The following is an 11,840-nucleotide window of genomic DNA, read 5'->3' as shown; positions in this document are numbered from 1 at the left end:
AATTATTGTCCTAGAATATAATGAAAAGCATGTCCTTTCAGTTTGAAATTTTGAAAGCTTTCTTTATGGTTATGAACTTTTTCTTCTACAGTACTTGTGAAAGGATTGTTGTAGGATTATTTTTTTCCCATGCCATTTATTTTTGTTTTCTTTTGTTTCACTGAGAAATTTCTGATTTCTCTTTAAAACAAGCAGTCTTGTATGCTTCTTTCCAAAAGCTTATTGGTTTGGAAAGAAGAAATACTTAATCATTAATTAGAAACAAATTAAGAAGACAGTTGCTTTACCTTGCATGCTTTAAATAGTATTATCTTTTCTGTTGCAGAGAATGGGATTGCCTCATGCTGTAGCCTTTGGGGGCTCATTTCATCAGAACATCTGTGATGTGGGTTTGTTAATGAACCTCCAGTGTGATGGCAGAACAGTTAATGTGCAGATAGACACTTCCTGCAAACAGGAATATACGCTGCAAGGGGTGCTCAGGCATTCAGTTCACTGGCTGAGTCAGCTTGGGCTGCCTTCTGAAAACTCTGTCTTGTTATCTGCAGCCACAGACTCCACCACAGAGGGAATTTTGTTGCTGCAGGCTGGCAAGTGCAAACTTAAGGCTAGAGGAGATCTCTCTATTCAGAATAAAACTGAATGGACACTGGAAACGGAAACAGAATGTCAGCTTCTGCAGGTAGATCTTGGGAGGGTATTAAAGAGAGATGTGGGCTCAAATGCAGGTCATAGAGGATTTTAGCTAAAACTACAGTGTTTGAGTGCTTGAAAGCCACTCTAGAGACACACCTGTCTTACAGCATTAGGCAAAAAAAATGTTGAATATGTCCTTTTCATAGGTGTTCTCTGTAGACTGAGGCAAATTCGGTCTTTGCTGCTTGTTACCTTTGCAGACCAAGACTGCCATCTAAGGTTGAACAGCAGTTTTAGTTTGAACTATTCATCAAAAAATACATTCTCTGGTCTGTCTGTTTTATCAAAGTTGTGAAATTTCCTTGTTTTTTTTTTCCCATTTAACCTCACTGAAGACGTTAGAAAGAATAAGTATTGCAAATTTAGGGGTTACTTCCAGATGTTCAGAAGCATTTATATTCTGCTTTTAACTCGTCAGTTTTAATTTCTTCAACTACAAAGTAGCAATATAAACCCCAAAGTTACAGGAAAGTGCGTGTCAACCATAGTGAACAGGGAATGAAAACCACTTCAAATATTAAAAATAGTAGAATTTTCCAGTTGTTTACAAATACTGTGAAAGAATAGAAGGAAACATTTCATTGGGATGTTGCACAAGACAAGCTTGAAGTTTTAGTATTAAAAAAAAAATAATCCTTGTAACACCAGATGCAAGAATGTCTGTTAGGCCTGTTAGTTTTTGTGGGTTAGTTGTTTAAAAACAGATTGGTCTGGTCTGAATGAAACAGAGGATGTTCAGTAAACTTTGCCATTCTAAAGAAACAGGCATTTTGTATTTTTGTAAATGTAAAACTTCATATAGATACAGAAGCTGTAAATTCTTCAGGGCAATCCTAAAATCTTCCCTCAGACCTTGTTCAGGCAAAATTGCCATCTTAGTGTTGGAGGAAAATAGCAGTGCAGAGATTGTAGGTTTTGTCTGTGATCTTGTAACCTAAAATGTCCTTTTCCATGTGCTAAAGGGAGGAATAAAAAGTCTCAATGCTGACTTGTCTTAAAGTGTATGTCTAATCCAAACGATATGTATATTTTTAAATCCTTATAGGATCTCTGTATTCCAACTCAGTCATGGCTCACAGGATCTATTCAGAAAGACAAGTGCCAAGCAGAACTTTTCTGTGTCCTTGAAACAGAAGGCAAGACTGCCCATCTTGAAGTGAGAGCAGAGCGCAAGCCAAAGGTTACACTGGAAATTCAGTTCAGGCATGACCTCCCTCAACTGAGGGAAATCCCAAGGGAAAATAAGCTGTCTATCACTGCACGAAAACAGTTAAAATATCATATGGGAATAGGAATTAAATCAGGTGACTGTGAGCTTCAAATGAATGGAGACTTTGACCCTGAAAAGAAGCTTCAGTGGAAAATGGTTATAGAAAACAAATGCCAAACAATTCAGGTATTGGAAAGAATTTCTTCACTTTACTCTTGAATTTATACATGTAAACCAGGATCTTTGCTCCTAGACTAGTGTCAAAAGAAAATAAAAACTCTCATGATTTCAGTGGTAGCAGAGAAACAAGAAAAACATTCTCTTCTTTCAGTTTCTTCAGGTTTTTGAAGAAACTGAAATTTTCTTCTTTCAGTTTTCTTTTCTTCACATTACCTTTGGAGCAAGTCTAAAAAGTCTGAAAAGTGTAGTTTTCTATGGCATAAGGCAAATTTCTGTGAATCTGCCTACAGTTAGTGGACTTGCTTGTACTAACTCTGATGTATTTTTTTAAAAGCATGGTTGAGAAATCTGCAGGGAATTTCTAATCTTTAGAAATAAAAAGCATTCAAAGTTGTCTTTGGCTTTGTCAGTGATTACAGTTTGACAACCAAACTCTGAAATAGTTTAAAATATGTAAGTAAATGGGGAATTTCAGGGCAGAATATTTTCACTCAGCTTTACAGAAAACTGAAATTGCTAACAAACTGATACACAATGTATGAAGAGCACTGTGGAGGACACAGTGAAAATGCCAGCATTAAACAGATTTCCTGTAAGACCTCAGCTGAGAAATATTCTGGGGAGTTTAGTTGAAAAACAAACAGTGACATTTTGAACAAGCTCTTTTGGATTGCCCTGATGAGCCATTTCTCTGTGGTAATTCTTGCAGATGCTGGCCATATAATTGCCCTTGAGCTGAACCTTACCAATGACAGTGTCGTAACTGAGCACCACCAAATCACTCCTGTTTCATTAACGAGTTCTAACTTTGGGTTTGGTGGGAACATTACTATAGGTGCTGAGTGAACAGCAGCTAGCAGGATAAGAAAAAGAGTAGTGTCTTTGTTGGAAAGATTCAGCCAGTAGAAAAATACAGCAAAAACTGGAGTTCTGTGGAAGGGTATCACTCTATATCATACATATATCATTTCTATACAAAACAAAGGAATTGAAGCCCTGTCTCTGGGACAACTGACCTGGGAGGTCCCCGTCTCTGAAGGGGTCCCTTGCTGATCCCTTCAGTGCTTCCCAAGTAACGAAAGTGTGCTGTGACCTCTTTCAGCCGTGTAGCATGACACACTGAGCTCCTTTTGCCTTATGATGGAGTGAAAAATGGCACTTTTTCCCCTCAAATCTTGCCAGTAGTTTGTTTTCCCAGGCCAGACTGTTGTAGGTGACTGGAAGAGGAGAAATTCTATAGCACGATTTCCTGAGGTAACAGTTCTGAATTTAGCTGCAGACTTTTCCTACTGAAAATTTGTGTTGCTGTTGGAAATCCTGGTATCATGGCACTTGGCCTCTCACAGATCTCACCAGTCAGTGCTATATGGGCAGGAATGTAAAGGACAGAATTGTACAGAAAGTTTGAGAGCTGTTACACAGAAAGATCTGTGGATTCAATGTGCAAATCAGGGTAACTCTGAAAATACAAAGACAAGATTCACCTCCCCTCTTACAAAAAAGGAGCTGCCATAATAAACCTATGCATACAGTCTGGTTTCACTGGATTTGTGGATGTCTTGGGCCACTGGAGCAGTGCCAAGCATGGAAAATCAATTGACTTTTCACTTAGGCAGGAAGAGGTTGGCATATTGTCCTGTATCTGCTTATGCTGGCTCACTCATCAGAAATGTCAGACCTATTCAAAATAAAAAAGACAAAATGTGTAAAATGCAATAAAAAGCTGTCAAGATTTCTGAAACATCATATGGATATGCTGCCTCACACACTTGATTTACAGCTAGGTGCTATTAGAGCTACTTGTTAGAACTAAAAAGTTTCAGGTGTATAGTGTATTTTGGATAAGTGTAAAAGTGGTGAATTTTTGATTTTATTTTGCTTGTACAGGATCTTGGAGCACCAGTAACAATTGATTGTTCAGGCTATGTTTTGATGGATAAAGTGCACCTAGATTCACAGACTTGGATCACTGTCGATGAAAGTAAATTACAAGGACTCGTTATACTTAAAGTCACTGATGTAAGTGTCCTGCAGGCTGTTGGACTGCATGTAAACAGTACTGAGTAACATACTCTATAAATTATTTTGTTTGGAACAAATAATCAAGCTTTAGTAATAAATGTGAGAATAAAAATAAAATCTTTGAAAATCTGGCACTTGTAATGTGCAGTAAAACAGATGTATAAGATAATAGCATACATGCTATGGCACTTCCCTCAATAATTTCCTTGTTATGCTCTCTGTGTGTACTTTTTAAAGTTGTGCTGTTTTATGTTCCTTATGTGCCAAATATGTTAAGACATGCAAACCCACATATGCCGATCTTGCTCCAGATATGTTACAGGTGCTCCACGATAACACTGTTCATTCATCATGAAAGCATACAGCAATGCACAAGAAGAAAAAGAGGTGGTGATTTATAGAGCAATCACTGTAATTATGCAGCATAATAGGCAGCAATTGATTAAGATACTGCTGTTTGTTTCTTCAGTAAAACAAAAGCACAACTTGCTTTCCTTTTGACAATTACAAGTTTGACTTCTCTTGTAATCAGTGCAGGAGAATAGAGTACACACAGAGAGAAGTATCTTCTTCCTTGTGATCATTTGCCTTCTTGACATAACTTATAATTTTTGCATATTTCTGAGGTGTAAACTGATAGCTAGTGGGGGGAGTTCTTTGCCACCAGAGAGAAACATTTACACCTTCTTCCTTCTTAGCTGAAATATGTGTTTTTTTTAGTCCTGTTAGACTTGATGTTTTCCTCTTTCCCACCTTAACTTCCTAAAGTTCAGTGCAAATGGTTTTGATTAGTATTAAATGTAGAACAGATAGATTTGCTAAATTTCTATTTCAAGCTGTATATTGCAGCAAGCTTTTGAGTTCTACACATGCTTTGCTGTTTATGTTGAGAAATATTTACAGGAAAGACAAGAGCTGGATGCAGTGCTAACCCATAACATTCAAGGAGCTGCTGACATTGGCATTCCTATGAGGATGTTAATAGATGTGGTATCAGAAAAAAAAAGTGACTTCTATAAAAGACTTATTCACTTCTGTGTGAACAGCAAGCAAGTAAGTATTTTCTCCATATGAGTAAGATGTGAAATAAAAGTTAAAATGAACTAATGAATTGATTTGGTTAAATACTGTTTCTCCATTTGATATAGCTAAGGCCTTTACAGGAATACTCTGCAGGGGCTGGTTTGGTTGTAAAGACCTTAACTGGATGAAAGCAGTATCTGTCAACAGCTCGTGTGCAGTATGGTCTCATTTCTATACTAAACAAAGGAATCGAACCCCTGTCTCTGGGACAACTGACCTCGGAGACCCCCAAGTCCCTGTCACTTCTAGCAACAAATTTGACACGAGCAGTGATCCATGATCACATTTGCAAACTGTATCAAACCCTTCTTGCCAAGTATCTTCACTTGGTACAGCATATTCCCTATTACAGTACAAAGTTGTGACTTACAAAAAAAATTAGACAATTCTTCACCATAGGTTTTTGATAGAATTCATAATTTTACTCTAATGTGTAATTAGTGCAATCTTTACAATTAATCAGAGAAGTCTCAGTATCAGAGATATGCCACAGTTAACTTTGGTCTTATTTGGACTGAACAGATTACAGAAGAACTAAGCTTTGTCCAGAAGTTGGATGTTGTGTCTCTTAACTACAAACTTACTCATAACATAGAAGCACTGAAGACTTTGCAAATAAGAGACAGGATTCAGTTGCAGGTAAGTTATTGGACAGTGACAGGGGAGACATGAATCCAGCCTGGAATCATGCCAAGATGGAAGCTGTAGCTGTAGAAGTCAGATGGCAAACACCAGAGGGTGTAGATGTGACTTTGTACTTCCTGCTTTCTTTCTCTCTTTCCCCCTAAAGTTCAGGGTGCAGGGGAGTGCACAAGCTCCCTTTGTTCTCGAGGGGAGTCCAAATGCTCGCTTTGTTCTTGAGGGGTTGGGAGAAGAATTGGCTGGACCAGAACTTTTCATAGGAATGGGAGGTTAGTTCCTAATGCCCAAGCCACAGCTAAGCTTACAGCATGCAGTGCATCAGGAGGGAAATGCATTTTAGCTCATATGCCTAGTCTGTCTGCAGCATACCTTGTGTAGACTAGACAGAGGTGAGTACTGAGATGATTTCATGGTTTACATTCCAAATAGTAGTTTCCTCCCAGACTCTGCCTGGTGTGCTGTTTTTTTTATCTGAGATACCCAAGCCTACAGCACAACACTTACTCTTTATTTATCATTTAACTCCTTGAACAGGGTTAAGGTATGGCCATTTTGGAGAATGTGTGTTAAAATGATGGATTTAAAAATCAAAAGGACATCTGTAACTATGTTGTGTTATAAAATTATATGAGATTAGGTTTCTTGACACATCTTTGAGATGATACTGCCTGAACCAAAGAAAGAACCCTGACTGACAGGAACTTTACATTTACAAAGCTGCCTTTTCACAATTTACCTTTGTTGCACACAGGCTATCCTGAACCTGAATGTAATCAAGAGCTTTAGTATGAAAGCACATTATGGTGCTCACCTAACAGCTCTTAAGGGACAAATCCAGGAGTTTGGAACAGGTACCAACATAACTGGGAATTTCCATCATACATGGCCATGGCTGCTGCAAGCCAGAGTCCCATCATCTTTACAGGTAGTTTCTTTTGTTTTTGTTTTTTTTTTAAATACAAATTATTGTCCTTTATTATAATGTAATAGCCCCTGGCTTGAATGAGAGCTGCCATTTTGTAATGTACAGGATGGAAGCTGATATTTTTTGATATTTAAAAATGCTGAACTATTAAAAACGTGAACTACTGAAATAGAAAATTTCTTTTTGGCTGCTTTCTGGACCAGATTATGCCATTCTGATCAGTGTTAGCACAGTGTGCATTGATACTGTAATTATAGGAAAATAGTTTTAGTATGTTGCATCAGGAATTGGAATATTGCTCCTATGTTCTTTAATGGGAATTTTATATTTAAAGAAGTACTGTTTTCAAGTGCTGTTTTCAGGGAAGTGTTGGAGTACCTACTGTCTGGTTGATATTGGAAGTGTGCATCAATCAAGGATCCTTTATATAAAGGGAGTCATGTTTTTGTGGGATGGAAGAGAACCTAATGAGAATTCGATATAAACCAGTGAGGCTGGTGTGGTTTGTAATTCATTCAGTTGAATGGGTTCATCCTGGAAAGTCATAGATGATTAATAAAAGGCTAAGATTTTTTGTTAATGGATAGATTTTTGACTAGAGAGAACTTTATTTCACTTCCATTTTTCTTATGTTTTAAAATTAAATAGTATTTAAATGTTTCAAGAACTTCCATCTACGTGTAATTTTTTAGGTGGATGTAGTTTTTCAAGGGGGAAACACAACTCAAGAAAGTTACGTGCACATTGCAGCTGAAGAAACATCAATCACGTACATAATAAACTCCTATTATGTTGGTCACCACGTGGCTATCTTATGCCAAAGTGTACATAATAGTGAGGAACTACAGGCATCTGGCTACCCTAAGGCAATCAACTTGATTCTCAGTTTACAGAAATCAGGTAGGAACCTACCATTCCTTGCAAATTATTTGTTAGATAATAGCTCTTTAAGGATGTTTCACCTATTCCTTCAACATCTACAAACTGACTAAGAATTGCTGGTAGTGCCTGAAAAAGGGCTTTTTCTTGTGTGTAAGTAAAACTGTCATTCTTTAACTGCATCTGTTATTAGTTGTATTACATCTGTTTGGGGGGTTTTAATTCCAGGAAAGATCTCATGAGGTACAATGCCTGCTGAAACAAATGATCCCCAAAAAAACTTAGCTGCATTAAATAAATTCCCAGTATCAGACAAAAAAAACCCTTGTTGCAGAACACAAGAAGTGTGAGTTCTGGTGTTCTGGTGTAGTTTAAAAAGGGTTTTGAAAATAATTCTAAATTACTCTTGTTGTTTGAACTGGAGGGGAGACAGACCCAGTCTGAATAAGCCAGCCTGTCCTCAGAACTTCTCTGGCATAAATCCTATCTGCATATCCCTCAACTGCTGATTCATATTGTGGTCAAATACCTTCAATGCCCACATGGGAGAATATTCATGTTGAAAAAAACGCAACAAATGTGAGAGCACCAAAGAGTAGGAATTATTGAGGTTAGCAGAGATTGAATCAATACTAAATGTTAGTGTCAGAGTCTCCTTTCACCCATTCTGAAAAAAGCAACAGGACAACAAGTGGCTTTCAGGACACCCACCAGAGTGGTCACTGTATGATTGCATACATGTCTGTGATTTTATCTTCTCTGTAAAGAGTTTTAGGGTTTCACATCTCTCATTTTTATCTCTTAGAAGTCTGTATTTTCATCTTCAAATATGAAAAGCTGGTAGGAAGGTAGGGGAAAGATCTTCAAGTTGTGTTGCTTGAGCAGGGTTGGTCTGCTGTAGCTGGAACTGAAGAAGTCAGAAGAGGTCAAAACAGCTCAGAAATTCTCTACAAAAAGCCACTAACTGCCAACTGCTATAGTTGGCTCTATAAGCTACTCAGCTGTAGCTGCAAAAACACACTACTGTTGGGAACTGACTTGTCACTTAACACTTGTATGTGGGTACACAACTTTGTTAACTCTAGACTTTGTATGTGCAGGGACAACCAGAGAACTCTGCACTCCTTCAATCACAGGCCAAAGCTCTTTTCATCCTGAAAGGATGACATTTCAATGACAAATATCTTAACCCAAAAGCTAGCTGGATTGATTTTATGCAGGTGGAACTGAAACTTCTTGAGAATGAGCCTTTCAAAATGGCACTATTTTTTTTTCTTGCTGTTTAGAAAACAAAGCCAAGACTATCTGTGAAATCCAGTATGATGGCAAAGATATATGTGTGTCTCTGGATATTGACACAGACTTTCAGCCTTATGGTATATTTGAATTCATGGCAGAGGTGAAGCATTCAATATCACTTCTCCATTATCTAGGACTTCCCTTCTTTCTTAAGGTAATAAACCATGGATCTTTTGTTGTGCTTTGATTAAGGCTGTCATCTGAGTTATACTAGCATGAATCCAGAGTACTTCCAGTGACTTCAGTGAAATTATTCCAGATTTATACAAGTGCAGATGAGAGGTGACTTGGCCCAGTTTATCTGAATCCTTGTTTATCTTAAGTACACAGTTAATTGTCTGTTTCACCTGAAATCCCCAATTTCAAATTTCAGGATCATTTCAGGAAGGCATTCATCTACAGTCACTTCGTAGCTGATATGGCTTACTAAAGTAGGAAGGACTTTTGGTAGAATACCCCTGTCCTTCTGTCCTGGCTGGGCTTAATCCATGACACCTCTATAACTAGAGAATTCTTTGACTTAGTTAAACCATTTGTAGCATAGATACCCCAAATGTTTGTGTTGAATAAACAGAAATAGATTTCTATTCCAAACCACTTGGTAGGATCAACAAAGGCTGTACCTGTTCATCCCTTGGGAGAAAGCAGTGTTAGTAAATATGTCTCCTTCCCTTTTGAAGAGTGGTATACAGAACAGTGTGTCCAAGTAATCCATCACTTTATCTTCAAGTAAGAGGACGTCTAGCTAGAATACAAGATTAGACTTTTCTGAAAATAGATGTTAGATCAATATTAAACCTGCATATTAAGTGTGTTTCAAGGGAATGCCAACAGTTTATTAAAAGGTATTAGATATATTCCCCTTCTTCTTTCCCCCTTACTGTTGAGCAAAATGTCTTTTATTCTCTAAATGTTTAGGTGAAATAAAGAAAAACAGAGATAGTAATTCTTTAGGTGCCTCACTCATGTATAAAGTATGAGTGTAACCATGGGACTTCAGAAATTACTGTTCCCACAGACTTCAGTAAACACAAAATATGTTAAAATTTAAGTGTAGGAGAAAGCACTCATCGTCCCCGAAGGGATTCTAGCAGTTTCAGCATAAAGCTGTAGATGAATTAGCAGCTGTGGGAGGAAGAAGATACCCTGAAGTAAAAGATTTGTAGAGCACCATCTGTTTAATCAAAGAAAAAAAAAAGAAAAAAAAAAAGAAGGAAAAGCAGGTTTTTTACAGTCTATAAAAAGAAGGGTGGAGGAGACATAAACAAGAACCAGTGGGTCTAGACTTAAACCAGATAAAGGTACCTTGATATTAAGGCTAATATTTGTTAATAATGCAAATGCATAGCTATTGAAAAACACAGGAAAAAAGGCAGACAGCTCTTGATGCTTTTGTGTTGAGTCTAGAAAAGTGCAGTCAAGATGATGGCTTTAAGTCAGTCAAGAGATTGTGCTCACTTGAGGTGAAATGCTGGGTAGAAGCTATCGTGTGTGATTGTTTATTTCTCCCTCCCTCCCTCCAACAGATGACAGTTCAGGAAGTCCTGACTGAAGATGAAATCAAAGGAGCTCTGAGGCTGACCTATGAACAAAACACAAACTTCTCATTTACCATCAGTAGGAAAAAAGACCAACAAGGGTAAAAGTATCGTTCTGAAAACTGTAAAAGTGTCATGAGGCTATTATTTTTCCATGGAAAAAGTTACTGGTTTAGTCACTAAAGCACTGGTGAAATGGTTAACAAATCTTTGATAAAGTGAATAGTCACAGCAGAAAGTCTGTGTTTCTCAAGAAGTTTATGAAGGGCTACAGAGAGATTCCCCTCCTCATAGGAGTATGCTTTGTCTTTTTGTGTGTCCCCACAGTATTGAAGTTAATGGGCAGTGAAATAATTCAGAAAGCTCTAGGTCTGAGCCAGCCAACTACTTAAAAATAGACCTTAATGTGGCATAACTGATAAATTCTTAGTAAATCGTTTTGACACAGTTGAACCTTGCAAAATTATGACGACTCTCTCAGTTTTTTCTAAGTTGGTATCAGTATGGCTATAGCTGCTGTGCTAATTCCTCTGTTTCTTTTCTATCTTATAAAATTTTCAAAGTTCTTTAAAGAAATGAAGAATTAATAGAATAATTCTTTACTTTGAAAGTGTGTTCTAGTCAGCATCTAAACAGAAATGTTTGGTATAGCATGTAAACAAAACTGTAGGCTTTTGAGGGTGTTCAAGAGGTGTAGTATTTTCAGTCTTAGGGTATTTCAGTATTTCTTCAGTTTCCAGCAAAAGAGCTTTGTGCTGAAAAGTCTTCTAAGTTCTGTCAAACTCTAATAAATTCTGTGTCTGGAAACCATGACAATACCTGCAAAGTCAGATTCCAAAATACCTATCTATTTTTTAAAAAGCTGATGCATTTACTATGGTTAATAAATTACTAGCCAAAGTAATTTCTGATCCAGGGAGCCACATTCTGTCATTGGGATAATGTCCTGGGTTCAGCAGTAGCAGTCATGTTTCTCCTTTGTGATAGCTAGTGCAGTGCTGTGCAGATGCATACACAGATTTTTCACTGGGATCAGAGAGAAACAGTGGTGCTGCTGTTTGGTCTCCTTTACCTTTGTATAAATGCACCAAAAAACGTGAGCTGGACAAGCATTCAGTGGGAGATACTGTAATTTGTAACTGTGGCAGATTCAGATTGCTCAGATGAACTTGGGCTGTCAGTGAGGGTGGACTTTCTGAAATGCTGTTCAACAAAAGTACATTTCTTCCCTTTAGTGAAGAGTTGACTATAAAAGCCCTCCAGCCTCATCCCTACTTTCTACAGTACTTCCCCAGTGCAGCAGAACTGTCTTCTAAGGTAACTGTCTGAAGTTTATCTGTCACATACATCACTACAAATTAGATTT

At 37.6% G+C, this 11,840-nt stretch overlaps 1 protein-coding gene across 1 annotated transcript in view; it reads left to right on the top strand.

Annotated features, from left to right (window-relative positions):
* Window positions 1-11,840, top strand: part of LOC134160128 (uncharacterized) — a 95,027-nt gene that overhangs the window by 59,966 nt on the left and 23,221 nt on the right. The window contains exons 42-51 of the mRNA XM_062611803.1: window positions 326-682; window positions 1,742-2,092; window positions 3,974-4,105; window positions 5,012-5,161; window positions 5,714-5,830; window positions 6,585-6,758; window positions 7,451-7,658; window positions 8,924-9,090; window positions 10,301-10,575; window positions 11,710-11,791. Of these exons, the coding sequence (XP_062467787.1) occupies window positions 326-682; window positions 1,742-2,092; window positions 3,974-4,105; window positions 5,012-5,161; window positions 5,714-5,830; window positions 6,585-6,758; window positions 7,451-7,658; window positions 8,924-9,090; window positions 10,301-10,575; window positions 11,710-11,791 (2,013 nt within the window). The remainder of the gene's footprint in view (window positions 1-325; window positions 683-1,741; window positions 2,093-3,973; window positions 4,106-5,011; window positions 5,162-5,713; window positions 5,831-6,584; window positions 6,759-7,450; window positions 7,659-8,923; window positions 9,091-10,300; window positions 10,576-11,709; window positions 11,792-11,840) is intronic.

The sequence above is a fragment of the Pezoporus occidentalis genome, unplaced genomic scaffold (assembly GCF_034315485.1).
Source record: "Pezoporus occidentalis ecotype Australia unplaced genomic scaffold, CSIRO_AGI_Poc_V1 ctg158, whole genome shotgun sequence".
Taxonomy (NCBI): domain Eukaryota; kingdom Metazoa; phylum Chordata; class Aves; order Psittaciformes; family Psittacidae; genus Pezoporus; species Pezoporus occidentalis.
The sequence above is the reverse complement of the archived record's forward strand: the minus strand, read 5'-3'. Positions and strand labels throughout refer to the sequence as shown.